The following is a 15,468-nucleotide window of genomic DNA, read 5'->3' on the forward strand; positions in this document are numbered from 1 at the left end:
GAAAAGAGTAGTTTGCCCAATTTTCAAAGACAAAAAATGGAGGTGCCGCAGATTCACCAGAGCAGGTACCCGCCTGTGCCGTTGCCCTCCGACATCTCCCTGGCCGACTTCGTCCTGAACTCGGCCGCCTTCGGTTCGGCACCCGACCGTGCCATCCTGGCCGACCCCCAAGGCCGCACCCTCACTCCCCTCCAACTGCGTCGAGCTGTCCGCGCGGTACCCATTTTATTTTTCAGTATATTTATTTTATTTACAATAGTAAAATCAAATTAATTAATAAATAATCAACTGATTCAGGTGGCGGCCGGTCTCCATGAAGACGGGGTGAGGAAGGGCGACGTGGTGTGCTTGTTTGCGCCGAACGTCCTGGAGTACCCGATCGCCATCTACGCCATCGCCACCCTTGGTACACACGCGCCGCCCACGCACACGCCGCTTCGGCGTCGATCGACTTAGTTCGTCTCGTGCACGCTGACGTTGTGATGTGCGCGCCCAGGCGCGGTGTGCACCACGTGCAGTCCGCAGTACACCGCCGACGAACTGGCGCGACAGCTCAACGACGCCGGCGCCACCTACCTCATCACCTTCTCTCAGTTCCTGGAGAAGGTGTGTCATGTGTCTCGTGTTGCGTGTCGCGTATCGCGTATCGTGTGTGTGTCGTGTGTTGTGTGTAACGATACGTATGATGTGCAGGCCGAGGTCGCATTGAAGGCCGTGGGCGGCGCAGCGGCGATCAAGCGGGTGTACGTGATCGGGAAGTCGGCATCGAGCGGCGACGCGAAGCCGTTCACGCAGCTGCTGGCCTGCACCAGCGCGCCGCCGCAGGTGAAGATCGACCCCAAGACCGACCTCGTCGCCCTGCCCTATTCCAGCGGCACCACGGGCCTCAACAAGGGCGTGGCCCTGACCCACTTCAACCTCGTCGCCAACATCTCGCAGGCACTCTCGCGCCCACTCCCTCACGCACCTCCCAGCGCACACCCTAACATCAACCGCACACCCACACACACCACCGCACACACACACCATCGCACACGCACAACTACACACATGCGACCGCACACGCACACAGTATGTGGGCATGGAACGTAGCGTGGGGCCGGGCGACGTGTTCCTGGCCACGTTGCCCTGGTTCCACATCTACGGCATGGTGATAGTCATGCACGCGGGTCTCTACCGCGGCGTCAAGCTGGTGGCCCTGCCCTCGTTCGACCTCGCCTCCTACCTGCGGCTCACGCAGGTGCGCCCTGCCTGCCCTGCTCTGCCCGCAACGGCGCTCGCGTATACTCACGCGTGCACCACTGCGCGCGGGCCTGCAGGAGCACAGGGTGACGGTCGCGCACATCGTGCCGCCCATCGCGCTCTTGCTGGCCAAGCACCCCAGCGTCGCGCAGCACGACGTGTCCTCGCTCCGGGCCGTCTTCTCGGGCGCCGCCCCGCTCTCGCGTACGTGAGCTCCTTCGTTCTTCGTTCTTCGTTCTTCGTTCTTTTCTTGATGCCCTGTTGCAACGGCAATGCAGGAGAGGTCGAGGATCAGCTGCGGCAGCGTCTGCCCAAAGTGCGCATCATCCAGGGCTATGGCATGACCGAGATGTCGCCTCTCTCCCACGTGTGCCTCCTCACCGACGACGCGGTCCCGCCCGGCTCGTGCGGCCAGTTACGCCACCACACCAGCGCTTTTGCCATGCTGTGGTTTTGACGTGTTGTGTGTGTAGGCTGGTGCCGAATTGCGAGGCCAAGCTGGTCCACTTGGAGACGGGCCAGCCTCTCAAGTCCTACGACGACGAGGGCGAACTGTGCGTGCGTGGTCCCAACATCATGCAGGGTTCGGCCAACCACAACTACGTTCTGTGAGCGACACACACACCACTCACGGCGCGTGCAGGTTATTTAAATCGGCCGGACGCCACCAAGGAGACTATCGACGCCGACGGCTTCCTCCACACGGGCGACATCGCCAAGGTAGACCGCGAGGGGTACTATTTCATCATCGACCGCGCCAAGGAGCTCATCAAATACAAGGGTACGATGTGAGTCGGCATCGTCATCGTCTCCCTCGGCGGCGAGTCATGGGAGTAAAAAACTAACCTCTCTCAATCCGGGCAGGCTTCCAGGTGCCACCGGCAGAATTGGAAGCGAAGCTGCTGGACCACCCGGCCATCGCCGATGTGGCCGTCGTGGGCATACCCGACCCCTACGCTGGCGAGGTACGCGTGTGCGGTGTGTGCGGTGGTGCGGTGGTGCGTGTGCGGTTACTGATTGTAATTTTGTGCACAGCTGCCCAAGGCTTTCGTGGTGAAGAAGGCCGACGCTGGCGAGCTGCGGGGGAAGGACGTGGTGGAGTGGCTCGACAAGAAGGTGGCGCCCTCCAAGCGGCTCCGCGGAGGAGTGCAGTTCGTGGAGGCCATTCCCAAGTCGGCGAGCGGCAAGATCCTGCGCCGCCTGGTCAAACAGCTCCACCGCGAGGGGACCTCGGCCGACGGCCACCACCATCACCACCACCCCTTCCCCGGCAGCACCCCCGCCAAGCTGTAACACCACCCAGACCCAGAGGTATTTTTTTAATACATTTATTTTTAGAGAGTGGACTCAGCTGTCGAACTGGGTGTAGTGGGTCGAGGAGGCAGCCAGCTTGTCCTTGCCCTTGCTCTTCTTGGCTGTCAGGTTGCCACGAAGGCCCTCCTCGATGTCGTGGTTGTTGCCGTGGTCAGCTTCGTTATTGTCCTCCTGACCGCCGAGGTAGTGCTCGCGAACATCCTGTCGGCTGGCGGCCCAGGTGTAGCTCTTCTTGGGCGGCGATGACCCGTCGCGGCTCTTCTTCATTCCTTCCCTGACCACCTGCGAGCCTTCCTTCTTCGCCTCGCCGTCCTCGTGCTCCAGGCCGTCGCCTTCGCTTTCGTGGTCGCTGGTCTCAAGGTGATGGTCACCGCCGTCGATGCCTTCGTCGTAGGGTCGTGCGGTCTGTACTGCGCCCAGCCGAGTGGCCGCGCGGCCGCGTTGTTGCGCGTTGTTGTTGTTCTTCTGTTTGGACGTCTTGTGCGCGCCCCTGAGGTCGCGCTCGGCGGCGAACAGGGCCTCGAGCGTCTTGACCACGGCCGACATGTCCGGCCTCTCCTCCGGCCTCGGGCTCCAGCACCTGGCCATCAGCTCGCCGAACGCCTGCACCGTCATTGTAAGGTGGCTACTACTAATAAACAAAATAATAATAATAAATTCTAGCAATTCATAGAAATCAAATGACGTACGCGAGGGCAGTGCGAGGGGACGGCGGGGCGGCCGCCCTGGAGGACGAAGGGCGGGATGTCCCACACGCGCGGGATGTCGGTGTAGGGCTCCCTGCGGGTGTAGAGCACCCACAGCATGACCCCGAACGAGTACACGTCGATCTTGGCCGAGTAGGGCACGCGCTCGAGGATCTCCGGCGCCATGTAGACCGGAGTGCCGAGCGCCGCAGTGTGGTTGTAGGGCTCCTGGGCCTGCGTGATCGAGCGCGACGTGCCAAAGTCGGCGATCTTGCACGCCACCGGCGCCTTGGCCGACAGCGAGATGACGAGGAAGTTGTCCGGCTTGATGTCCCTGTGCAGCACTCCGTTCCTATTTGTTGGTTGTTAGTCGTTCGAACAAAATTAATAAGGCCAGGTCTAGGCTCGGGCGCAGATCAGAGGTGCCGGCGTACGTGTGGAGGAAGCTGAGGGCCTTGGCCATGTCCAGGGCGAACTTGAGCATCACCAAATAGTTGAACGGCCGGTCGGACAACACCACGTCGGCCACGCTGCCTGTGCAGTGGTGTGGGTGGTGAGCAACCCGAGTCTCTCAATGAATGATAGCCGAAGTGAAAGGTGGTTACCGTTTTCGCAGAGTTCGGTGACGAGGCAGGCCTTGTAGGGCACAACCGACGCCCCGATGAAGTGCAGCACGTACGGGCAGCGCAGGCGCATCATCAGGTCCACCTCCCTGCGGAACTCCTCCATCTCCCGGGGATCCTCCTGGGAGTTGATGATCTTGGCCGCCACTTCCTGTCCTCTGTAAGTGGCCTTGTACACCGTACCGAACGACCCCCGACCTGTACTTGATCTTAAGATGTGGTGTTGTGTCGTGTCGTGTGCGTGTGTGTCGTGTGTGTCGTGTGTGTCGTGTGTGTCGTGTGTGTCGTGTGTGTCGTGTGTGTCGTGTGTGTCGTGTGTGTCGTGTGTGTCGTGTGTGTCGTGTGCGTGTCTAAGAAAGTACCGATGGCGGGAGGCTTGGTGATGATGTCGTCGGGGTCAAGCTTGTGCGACAGCTCGCCCACGAGCTTGATGGTGAACAGGTGCATGCCGAGACCCTCGACCTCGAACTTGATCTTGCGCTCGATGCTGGTCGTCATGTGCAGCGTCACGTACACGTGCACCATCGCGCTCTTGCCCTGCGGAGAGGCCACAACAGTTGGTCTCCATCGACGCTTTTCAACGGTTCAGGGAGAAGAAGAAGAAAAGGAGTATTCGAACCGTCTTGATGACACCGCTGCCCGGGTGCAGGCGGCAGCTGAATTTTTCGTTCTCGGCCGGCACGAAGAAGGTGAACTTGCGCGTGGGTCCTTTACCACGCATTGAAGAGTTAGCACGTGGGCATGGTATGCGTGGAATGTGAGGAGCGGGAGATACAAACCGTAGTTGGTGAGGGTGAGAATGTCGTGGAGCTCGTGCTCCACCGGCGATCGGTCGTTCGGGCCGAGACCGAAGGTGAGCACCTTGGGCGCGAACGAAATGTGCGCCGTCTCCAACTCATTGAGCGAGACCTCCCTTGACACCCTCCTGCTAAATGTGTGTGTGTGTGTGTGTGTGGTGTGAGCCTCTAACTGGTGCGGTGATGCATATAGCCTGGTGCGGGACGTACGATCCAGCGTAGGACGAGGAAGACGAAGACATATCACTCATTTCCGTGGCCTCGTCCATTTCGTCTTCTTCCGACCACTGCTGGGCGAGGAGGAGCTGCTGCTCCTTCCTCTTGCGCCTGGCCAAGTAGAACAGGACCGCAGCCAGAAGGACGACGCACATGAGCACCAGCAGCAGCAGGCCGCCCACCCCGCCCACCACTCCGGCCACGATGGCTCCTGCGACAATGTAAAGAATGCGTCAGCACGTAAGCGACAGGTGAAGAGTTCAGAATGGAATGGTACGCACCGGTCTGGGAGTCATCCGAGACGCACAGGCCATCCGCTGTGAAGGTGCCGCTCTTGCATTCTTGGCATTGTACGTAAAACAGTGAACACAGGCGCGTTTTCGATTACCAATAAAAAAACAAACAAAATGGAGGTGTACCGGCCCCGAGGATGTTGATTCTGAACAGCGAAGAGCGGGTGGGACCGTGGTAGACCAGATCGTTCTCCGTCGGGTTGAATGCAAAGATCACCTGCGCGCCACAGCCGACGAGCAAAATAGTCAGACCAATTGGGGCGAGATGCTGGCTACCAGGGAAACATCACAGCTGTACCTTCACCAGCCCCGGGTCAATGGAGTGATCGTAGAGATCGGTGGTATCGATTCGCCTCGTGAAGCGGCACGTCGTAACGCCGTCAACATGCTCACCGGATACGTCAAACAAGTCTTGCCTTCCACCCAGTTCGACGTCGCTGCAAGTACCGCCACGAGTGAGACGTGAGGTGTGGCCATATATCACAGTAGAGCAGCAGCTGCAACTCGCGTACGTCTTCGGAGGACCCACGTCAAGGGCAAACATGTCGGTGATGCTGTACGAACCATTGTCGGTCCTGATGCAGTGTATGTTAGAACGAGCAAGGTTGTTCCTCATCCCTTTACGCGTGATGAGTACGAATAGACAAGATACGTGACATACCGGCGGCACATGTGAATGTCGGCATTCTTCATGGTATTGGGGTCGGCCTTGAACCCGATCCCCACCCAACCCGAGTTGCGGCACTGTAGGCGGTCGTGTGCGTGTCGTGTGTGTGTCGTGTGTCATTCTTCAGGAGGACTACCAATTTTGTTGTGACGTAGGAATATGCAATAGTCTGTCGATTTACCTGGAGCATGATGTGGAGTCGGTTGTTGCTGCGGTCAACAGTCCATGAGAAGCGGTAGGCCGGTGAGAGGTCCATGAAGTGGGCGTACTCTCCTGCGTACGGGAAAAACTGATCGCCGACCCCTGCCAGAAGAACAAACCAGTGAGAAATCGAACGAACGTTTACCAGATAACTCGAGCAGCAGCGTGGCCAACGGCAGCGTACCCACTTGCGAGAGATAGCGAGACTGGAGCCAGAAGGTCTCGCCAGCGAAGGTCGCCCACGGTTTGACTCCGGTGTTGCGAGCAATGATGTCCATCAGCGTCTGTTGGCGCACGACCAGGTCGGAGTGGTCAGTAGCTCGAACGCAGCCACAGGCGCTACGACGAACCGAAGGTGCGTACCGTGTTGTAAATGAGCGCAAGCTCGTCGGGAGTGAACATTCCGGGCCGCTCGTACCAAAATCTGTCACCGTCCCGCATGCGCTCCAGCTGATGAACGGAAGTGAGCGAACAAGTCAGAGCTGAAAGGCTCAATCGAGAGGAAAAGCACCTGACGAATGATTGCGTTGTGGAACAGCGGTCCCAGATTGGAGTAGGTGACCTTCTCTGTGCACACGAAAGAAACGTAAGAGACCACCAAGAGAAGGCAAGTCACTGGCGCACGTTACCCTCCAGCAGTCCGCCGACATAGGGATCCATGTGCTCAGGTCCAGAATAGAGTTCCTCCAGAATGGCCTGGAGGAGGCCGACGCCAGGGTGAGCTAAACATGTGAGGCAAGGCCCAAGGAAAGTAAACGCACCCTTATCTCGCTGTCGCTGGTGAACTCTGCAAAGGTCGCCGGAGGGCTGCTCGTGAGATTGAGCGCCTGAGCACAACGTGATGACAATTCGGAGTGGTGAGAGCGCATACTTGGAAGTGCGAGGCAAGTAAGTAAACAAGTCAGGACCGCCGCACCCTGAGACATGCATTATAGCCGGGCAGGCCGTGGTCACGTCCCCGCTGGATGTTCGTCGCAGCCAAATCACCGCAGATCCCGACCGGCCACTGATTCTGGTTGTAGATCGGCGTGCTGAACATGAAGTTACGGCTGTCGACAGACCCGAGAGATTTTAGTACTGGTGGTCAGTTCCTACATCCAAAGTGTGATTGAGTTGTTATGCGTACACATCGGAGACGAATGATTCGTCGACCGCGCCCTGTGGTTGCACGAGAGAGCCACGAATGACCGAGTCATGCAGGCTGTTGTCCTCGGTGAGCGCCGGATCGCTGTAGCACAGTTATGATAACATAAAAAAAGAATGACAAGTTTAGTAAGTGAAACACACAGGAGACGGAACGGGAGTCATCATATAGCGTACTAGAAAACCTCGCGCAACAGAAGGTTGCCGAAACCGGCTTCTTGGAAGTTCTCGTCGAGCAGTGGGATCACACTGTTGGCCTCGGAGTGACCGTACCGCAACGCCGCTGCGCAGAAGAAATTGTCGACCGACGGATCCACGTCGGGGTTGTAACCTGTGCAATACAAGAAAGAGAAGACGTTGAGGCTGTTGGCCCATTTTTGGTGAGGCCCATGAGCCACTTTTCGCTTGTACCTTGGTAGGGCGACAAATATGTCCCGAGCTCCGCGGCCAGCCATTCCCTGGTCGATATCTTCTGCCAGAAGGCGATCAGCCTTCAAAGACAAGAATTAGACCTGACACTATTACAATCGCCGGGGCGTATTTCGCAACTGCGGAACGGGTACCATTTACGCGCCTGGATGAAGAGCATGTCTTCGGCCCACTCTGGGTTGGCCGCCCTGAATTCAGCGCACAGGCGATTGTGCTCCGAGCCCAAGACCTGGCATCGAGGAGTGGTTAACGTGGCGTTGCAAGAACGTAGATATCGACACAGAGAGGGAACGCACATCGGTGAGGGCGACCATATACGGAGTTTTGTTGGTGCGCTGGTCGCCACGCAACTTCATGATGTCAACGTTGGGGTTGACCTTGAAGGCAAACTGTGCGAGCGCCAATCAATTCAATGCCCTTCCGATCAAACACGTAGCAGCATTCAGACAACCGTACCACTTGGGTGAAGTTGAGCCAGAAATTGTTGTTGATCTCGCACCGAGGACCCGTACCGGTCATCTCACGCATGGGAAACCAAAGGGTGAGGTTGTCGGTCGGTCTACAAAAAAGCTCAGCCTCGTCAGTGCCACTGTCACAAGGTGCGGTGGGAGGCATAGTAACGCACCCGTAAAGGAACGAAGCATCAATAAACGATGTGGTGTCGTGCATCTGCTCTCTCAGAACCTACCGACAGGGAATAGGGAAAGTTGAATGGTTACAAACCATCTAACAAGCACTCTGCTGGGGGTAGTTGTCACGTACGTTGGGAGCGGTGTTGCCCTCGAAGGGATACGAGCGTCGGAAGTAGCACACTTCAGTCCCAGAAAGCGTCGGGTCGTAAAAAAGATCGCCTTGCGGCACTGGAATGTCCAAATTCTCCACGGGTGCCGGGTAGGATTGAGTGGCCGGGATGAACGGGGCTGCCTCTCCTGCACGCCATGCGTGAGGCCAGCCAACAAATCGTTGCGTCCCATCTGTGACGACTCAGAGCAGCAGCACGCCACGCAGGGAATGCCCAGGGGTCCTACCTCGAATGGTGTTACAGAGATCGGTCACGAGAACCTGGCCGTAGCTCGTCTGCAACTGGCTGGTCTGTCGCGTGTTGATTTCTGGAAGTCGCGCTGCATCAGTTGAACGAACACAGCCAGCAAGAGAGTCTCGTGAGGGGGCATGAAGTACTCGCGCGTCTGGCAAACAGTTTGTTGCTGATCACACGACCACTGGTTCCGTTTAATCTGCCAGATACAAAGTTTGGCGCTGAACACCTGCTACATGAAGAAGGTAAACGTCAAAGGAAGAGGAACGCACCTTGCCGGCTGACCCCAACCGTCGCCATAGGCCGCGGGTACATCCTCTGTTACATAAGACCGGTCATTAGTGATCGGTTTCAGCGTAGAAATCGTGGCGGAGACGTACGCCGCGTGTAGGGCCTGTACGAAGCGCCCCACTCGGTGTGGGCCAGGTTGTTGCCGTGGCCGCTGATGCTTCGCGTGCACTCGGGTGCGCTTCCGTAAACGCAGTCCAGCGGCGCCCCTCCGGTTTGTCCCCGCACTGGTGGGCGTGTGGGGAGGGGGGCAAGACCAGTCAGGAGCAGGTGTTAATGACCGGAGATGAGATTCCGGTTGAGGGAGACCGGTGTTGCCGCGGGGGCGGACTTGATCAAAGTTGACCTTGGCGTGGTGTTCACCAATAAAGCTCGACCCCCATGGGGAATAAAACGTACCCAACGAGAGACCGGAGACAGTGACGGCAATGAAGAAGATGACGAGGTGCAAGGGATCGGATTGCTTGGAGTACATGGAGTGCCTGCGTTCCTTTGGCAGGATTAAGTTAGCGGTCGTTGGGTTGATTTGAACCCAGGCCTGATGGCAGAGGGGAGGTACCTCGATCAACTTCTCACGCTTGCAGTTTTGCAGTCGTTGTGTTGCTCGCACGGCAGCAGAAACAAACAAGAACACAGGCAGGTGGAGAACACAGTGCGCAGTGATTAGGATTAGAGGAAATAGACCTCCGGCCTACCGTTCGTTGCTGGACCGGCCACTCGGTTGGCGACACGTTTGCCGTTGGTTCACGTTCAACAGCCTGCGGAGTTACGGTGCCAATGGGAAGAGACACCTCCACCTCCAGCAAACTGCGTACCTGGAAAAGCGACAAAGGCATCACGCCACTCGTCACACAGAGCACTCCGTAAGGTAATAGCCCGTACGGTAACATAGGCATCGACCAAACGTTGAGCAGGGCAAGAACAACTGTGGACGTTGCCTTGGCCCGGCCCTTTGTATTGTAGAAGTGGCGTAAGTCGGAATGGGTGGGGAGAGGGTGGAGAGATAGCGGGAGGGGGTTTTCTCTGCTCACTCCCGCACGACGCTCAGCTTGCCCCGTTTGCTGGCCGTGAAGTTGATCGGGTGCTTGTTGTAGAACGGCCAGTCGAAGAGACACACCTGACGCGAAGAACAAGAAGAACGGGTTTAATGGTGAGAAGCTTCACCAGTGCGTGTCTCAGGAAGATGATGGTAAAGGCTTACCGCACAGGTCAACAAGGCACCGGCGCCCACGATGTTCACCGTCAGCTGCATTGCGGATCGGCATGTGAGAAACACACAAGACGGACGACTGCATGCGTGTCTCATCTTCCATCTCCCGTATGTGACGCCACTTCATCTTCACCTCTCTTCTTCTTCGTCGTCTTCGCTATGGCCTTGCGGGGTGCGCGTGTAAGGTCCGTACCTGAAAGCTCTGCGAGAAGAAGCCAGCAACAAAGGCCAGCACCTGGAGGAGAAACGTTTTAGATTAAGGTCGTGCGCAAAAACAGAAGGGAGGGGTGTTGTACGCCAGAGATGATCAGCATCCACTGGTAGAGGAGCTCTGCAAGCAACTGTCCCTTGTAGTCCTGCGATTGAACAAAGGGTAATTCAGTGCCTTGAGCCGATAAACATTCGGTTTCAAAGCAAAGGTTCCCACCATTCTGGTCTCTTGCGCGGTTGACAATTCGATTTCAAATCTTTGTGACCCAATCCTATTTATTTTTCTATTTCCTCCATTATTCTTATTATTATTTTGGATGGACAGCGCAGCCGAAGAGGTCGTGGGGGCCACGGTGGTCACGCGCGAGCTGCCGGTTTACCACATCGACCTGGACCTGTGCTTGCCCATCTTCTTGATCAGATCTTTCGACTTTTAGGCTTTGATTAATCGGTTTCGGTGAGGTCTGCAGGCCGCCCCAGGAGCGGTGGCGCGTCGTGTGTGAGGACTACGCCCACCTTTTTCACAAGCTTGGGTACTGTGCACCACGCGCCAGTCAAAGTTGAGACTTGCGGCACTCACCCGCTGGGCGGACCGGCAGGCAGTACGTCGATGACTCGGCGGTGGAGGACTTTGGCGCGACGCTGGGCAAGTCGCTGTTGAATGTGGTGTCGTGGACGCTGTCGTCGACGGGCAAGAGCGGCCTCACGCCCGAGCTCCATCAAGAGCTCGAGGGCATCTCCAAGTACTACTTACGCACCTCTGCCCCATGAGGTGGTCGATCATAGCAGCGAACCGCTGAGCTCACTCAATTCGTAGATACTCTGGTCTGTCGATGGCAAAGCTGCTCCTGCTCAACATTGGCTACGACCTGCTCGCTCGGTGCACCTCCATCGTCTCCCAAACAACCGGTGCGCTCCTTTGTCCGCGTCGTTGTTGAGTGCCGGGGTGCTGAATGCCGCACGTGATCGTCAGACGGCCACCCGTTCCATCTGCGTACCTTGGACTGGGGCGAGGAGGGCTGCATTCTGCGCGAGCTCACGTTCGACGCCATTTTCACGCGGGGAGGCGTCGACCTCTTCCGCGCGACCACCCAGGCAGGCACAGAGTCCCTCACGCCACTCGCACCTTGGCCCTTCATCACCACCCACCACCTAATCCTCCTCACCCTTTTGTATGCAGGCTTTGTCGGGATATTCACTGGAATGCGCTACGTCGACGATCAAGATGGTACGTCATATAACTTTGGAATGTTAAAGAGTAATATGATATGTAGAAAGATATATATATATTTAACTAACACTCATAGATAGCTTGCGATCTAACGGGTGCAGTTCACTGTCACGCGAACACTAGGCGGCTATAGCGTTTCGCTCAACTATCGGCAGGTGACGAATTCGTCGGGCGCGGTGGCGTGGAACGCGTGGGGCCTGCTGACCCAGGCGTGGCCTCTCGGACCCATGCTGCGACACACCCTAGAGCACTACCCCTCCTATCGGGAGGCCCTCGACTTCTTCACCACGGCGCGAATCGTGGCGCCGTGCTACCTCATCATCGCAGGCCTCAACCGGGACGAAGGGGCCTTGGTCACACGGGACCGGGATGGCGAAGTACAGCGAAAGGAACTCGGCTCCAGGTCCGCACTCCCTGCCTATGGACTGGGTTATGCACTTTTCTTGGGCGCTCACATGCTGAAGAACCGCTTTTTCCTTTGGCACAGTTGTGGTACGCTGGTGCAGACGAACCTCGACCATTGGCTCGACGCTGTGGACCCTGCGTGGGCTGGCGAGGACCGCCTTCTCCTGAGCTCCGTCGAGCGGCGAAACGCGGCCATGGAACTGTGCGTCTCATCATGCACAACCGCAAGGCCACGTGGTGCCATGAAAATGATCTGACCACACTCTGGACTTATGGTCTGGGGCTGCAGGATGGACGAGCTACTGGCCTCCTGGGGCTCGGCGCCGTCGCACAGTGACGATGAAGAAGAAGAAGAAGGCAAGGGAGCGATAGGGTCCGTCGTCATTGATGGCCACGGCGTCGAGGTGGCGGCGGATCCGGATCGCGACTCGGGTGCGCGAAGCGAAGCGGCTGACGACGAGGCGAGGCCTACGAGGGTGGTCGACGGAGAGGAGCTGGCGCGATGGATGCAAGTGCTGACCACGCCGCCGGTGCTCAACCCGGCCACGCTCTACACGACCATCATGTCGGCCTCGCTCTCCCGGCGCTTGAACCCCGCCTCGACCGGCCCATCACCCATCCCCGACGATGATGATGATGATGAAGACGAAAAGGACGACAGGCAGAAGAAGGAAGGAGACACCACCAGCAGGGGTGTCTACCTGAGTGTGGGTGTGAGCGTCCCCCACTGCTCGTGAGCTTTCGGCGCAGCTCCAACGAATGAGAAAGTAGTGTACAGTGCGGGTGAGGGTTGACGTTGGAATGTGAAGCTTATCGTGGCCTGGCGAGTAAACGTTTGGCTGTATTACAACTCACATCAACGCCTCACACGTCGCCATGGCTCTTCCTCCGCGCTACATCGGTACCACCCCCACCGCCAGCAAATCTAATCTTGCACTCGACCTGAAGAATGAAGAGGGATTAATCAAAGCACATCGCTGCGCTCTCACCACTTAGGGCACCACTACAGCCACGACGCCGCTTTTGACCCGCGCAAGGGCGCCACGCTCGAAGTCTTCCTTGACCTCCACGTGCGTGCCCCCCCCCTTCACTTCCTCTGGTGCTTTTCCGCTGGTGCGGCAGCTTACCCAGGCCATGCGCTACGCGGCAGTGCCCGTTCTCGAAGAAGGCGCACTTCAAGCTGAAGGAGGTGGTGGCGCACTACGGCAAGGACAAGCTAGACGTCGTGTTCATCAACTGGATCCAGCCGTGGCACCCGCAGGCCACGTGGCTCCACTCGGCCCTGCTCGCTGCGTCGCTCTTTGACGACAAGTCCCTCTTCTGGAAGCTCGCCGACCTCCTCTACGAGAAGCAGGACGAATGTAAACCAATTGGACCACCCACGCGCGCACATGTAACACACTACTGACGTGTGTGTGTCGTGTGTCGTGTGTCGTGTGTCGTGTGTCGTGCGTCGTGTGTCGTGTGCGTGTGTGCGGTACAGTCCGTGACGAGAAGGTGGAGAAGGTGAGCAAGGTGGAGTTCTACGACCTCATGACCACCTACGCCAAGGTACTCGCATATGCTCGCATAGGACTCAAACTCACCTTTGAGCTGACCGGCTTCTTCCGGCACAACCAGTCGGTCGGCATCGACGAGGAGCAGTTCCGTAAGAACCTGGCCAGCAACGAAGTCGTGCAGCTGATCAAGTGGGAGCAAAAGTACGGACGTCAGAACGGCATCCACGCCTCGCCCACATTCCTGGTGAACGGCCTTGTGGTGGGCCAGGCCTCATCCGGCTGGACCCTCGAGCAGTGGCGCGAGCTCCTCGACCCCCTCCTCGCCTAATCCGCAGTACCGGCCCAGAGTCAATTAAAAGCTACGACGCTCTTCATTTGTCCGTTCACTCGGCTCGCTCGGCAGACCTGGTCGGCGGGCTGCAGGTGGTGGAGGTCGTCGCCGCAGACATGGCGCGCATGCGCGCAAAGTGTTCCCTCCGCTTGACGATGACAGGCGGGGGCACCGACCGCAGCTTCCCGCTGGCGTAGTCCCGCCTCTCTTGCGCCTTCGCCTCCGGATCCTCGTCTGCCTACGCCCCTCCCCCTCTAATCAGACACGGCGCACACATGGCACACGACACACGACCAACGTCACGTCTCGTACCATGCCCAGCGCGTACTTGCGTACGTAGCTCATTGCGTATTGATCGTGCGGCGACGTGCAGCTGTACAGGAAGCGATACACGAAGCTGTCCAACAGCTACACACGTAAAGTGGGCACAAGCGAACACACGACACACACGACACACACACACACACACACACACAAGTCGCCTTGAGCAAGCAATACGACACACACAAGCGTGTGGGTCTCCTGAGGCCGTACCTCGCCCTCGCAGAAGAAGCAGTACATCATGACCCCGCAGAGCAGGCACCAGATGCCGTGCTGCGCCGCGGTCCATCGGCCTCCGCCTGCCGGGCCGGGCCGCAATTGCGCCAACCCTCGATTTGGGTCGGGCCGAGCCAAGAACGAGCTGAGCGAGCTCCACACCATCCCGCACGCTCTGTTTCATTCTTCAGCACACGTCTAGACCATTGGGTGAGTGATGAAGATGAGAGGGAGGTACGCACTTGAAGAAGACGTAGAGGGAGACGGCCTTCTGCCGCTCCTTCGTGTCAAAGGCGATCGACAGACCTGTGCATACGCCGATTATTTATTCTTTGCGTTAATGGACCGCGGCACAGGACACACAGGACACGACAGGACAGTCAAACCTGCGATCGTGCCGGCCAAGAAGGAGTTCCAGCCGTCATCGGTGCCGCGTAATCGCTGCAGCGCAAACTCCACCACGCGAAAGCCTCCCGTCACTGCGCAAACAACACATCGCACACACCGCACAACACGTCAGGTGCTGGTGAAGCGCGTGCCGAGGGGGAAGTAGGTGCGTACTGGAAGCGAGGAAGGCGCCCAGCCGCAGAGATTCGCGGTTCTGGCTGCCGTCCCACAGCCACCACCACGTCCCGCACCGCTCCGGCTTCACTTGGCCGTCGCCACCGGCCTCATCAACGTTGTCCGCCGGCGGAAGCGGCGTCACCGGCCCGTCCCTCTCCTCCTCCTCTTCCTCCGCTTCTTCTCCTCCCACTTTCGCGTTCTTCTTCGCTCTTTCGCTTTCGCTCTCTTCGCACTCGCCAGCGCCGTCCGTGTCGGCTCTGGCGGACGCGGGGCCGAGGGGTGGTCGTGGTTGTTGCCGGCGGCGGCGACGACGGCGCAGGCGGCGTAGAAGGAGGGGCACGAGGTGGTGCACGACGAAGCGGAACAGGAGGTGCCCGCCGCAGCCGGCAGCGAGGGCGCGCCCGCCAGCGCCCGCCGCCGCGGCCACCACCGACCCCCACGACGTAGACGACGCTCCCGGCACCACCAGGGGCAGCATCCTTCCAGCCATTAATGGGTCGCTTCTCTTCCTCTTTTTCTTCTCGTCTTCGATTCAGCTGTCACGCC

The 15,468-nt window shown here is 58.4% G+C and overlaps 6 protein-coding genes across 6 annotated transcripts; 4 read left to right on the forward strand and 2 right to left on the reverse strand.

Annotated features, from left to right (window-relative positions):
* Positions 1–36: 36 nt before the first annotated feature.
* ACA1_146540 (AMPdependent synthetase and ligase) lies at positions 37–2,535 on the forward strand (the record flags this gene model as incomplete). The annotated part of the gene is made up of 11 exons (XM_004338485.1): positions 37–216; positions 298–406; positions 497–606; positions 694–921; positions 1,073–1,240; positions 1,320–1,446; positions 1,521–1,647; positions 1,716–1,825; positions 1,886–2,023; positions 2,107–2,207; positions 2,278–2,535. The coding sequence occupies 11 exons, from the start codon at positions 37–39 to the stop codon at positions 2,533–2,535; spliced, it is 1,656 nt and encodes a 551-aa protein (XP_004338533.1).
* A 54-nt stretch (positions 2,536–2,589) lies between these two features.
* ACA1_146550 (protein kinase domain containing protein) lies at positions 2,590–9,410 on the reverse strand (the record flags this gene model as incomplete). Its single annotated transcript, XM_004338486.1, has 31 exons — positions 2,590–3,159; positions 3,246–3,576; positions 3,677–3,776; positions 3,848–4,063; positions 4,228–4,402; positions 4,485–4,573; positions 4,645–4,778; positions 4,873–5,089; positions 5,160–5,219; positions 5,298–5,388; positions 5,470–5,608; positions 5,684–5,746; positions 5,833–5,915; positions 6,020–6,141; positions 6,224–6,323; positions 6,403–6,489; positions 6,551–6,606; positions 6,669–6,735; positions 6,801–6,866; positions 6,956–7,088; positions 7,166–7,267; positions 7,360–7,513; positions 7,594–7,673; positions 7,746–7,840; positions 7,908–8,000; positions 8,068–8,170; positions 8,237–8,295; positions 8,374–8,540; positions 8,640–8,732; positions 9,028–9,162; positions 9,335–9,410. The coding sequence occupies 31 exons, from the start codon at positions 9,408–9,410 to the stop codon at positions 2,590–2,592; spliced, it is 4,056 nt and encodes a 1,351-aa protein (XP_004338534.1).
* A 1,262-nt stretch (positions 9,411–10,672) lies between these two features.
* Positions 10,673–11,126, forward strand: ACA1_146560 (uncharacterized protein; the record flags this gene model as incomplete). Its single annotated transcript, XM_004338487.1, has 2 exons — positions 10,673–10,752; positions 10,955–11,126. 2 exons carry the CDS (start codon positions 10,673–10,675, stop codon positions 11,124–11,126), a joined length of 252 nt encoding a protein of 83 aa, XP_004338535.1.
* Positions 11,127–11,188: 62 nt separating this feature from the next.
* ACA1_146570 (Ceramidase) lies at positions 11,189–12,728 on the forward strand (the record flags this gene model as incomplete). The annotated part of the gene is made up of 5 exons (XM_004338488.1): positions 11,189–11,264; positions 11,329–11,583; positions 11,710–11,989; positions 12,074–12,193; positions 12,281–12,728. 5 exons carry the CDS (start codon positions 11,189–11,191, stop codon positions 12,726–12,728), a joined length of 1,179 nt encoding a protein of 392 aa, XP_004338536.1.
* A 139-nt stretch (positions 12,729–12,867) lies between these two features.
* Positions 12,868–13,818, forward strand: ACA1_146580 (uncharacterized protein; the record flags this gene model as incomplete). The annotated part of the gene is made up of 5 exons (XM_004338489.1): positions 12,868–12,892; positions 12,988–13,061; positions 13,142–13,352; positions 13,475–13,542; positions 13,612–13,818. The coding sequence occupies 5 exons, from the start codon at positions 12,868–12,870 to the stop codon at positions 13,816–13,818; spliced, it is 585 nt and encodes a 194-aa protein (XP_004338537.1).
* Positions 13,819–13,873: 55 nt separating this feature from the next.
* Positions 13,874–15,400, reverse strand: ACA1_146590 (uncharacterized protein; the record flags this gene model as incomplete). The annotated part of the gene is made up of 6 exons (XM_004338490.1): positions 13,874–14,059; positions 14,134–14,229; positions 14,356–14,503; positions 14,601–14,664; positions 14,745–14,837; positions 14,920–15,400. The coding sequence occupies 6 exons, from the start codon at positions 15,398–15,400 to the stop codon at positions 13,874–13,876; spliced, it is 1,068 nt and encodes a 355-aa protein (XP_004338538.1).
* Between the last annotated feature and the right edge of the window lie 68 nt (positions 15,401–15,468).

This window comes from Acanthamoeba castellanii, assembly GCF_000313135.1.
Source record: "Acanthamoeba castellanii str. Neff unplaced genomic scaffold scf7180000084713, whole genome shotgun sequence".
Taxonomy (NCBI): Eukaryota; Discosea; order Longamoebia; family Acanthamoebidae; genus Acanthamoeba; species Acanthamoeba castellanii.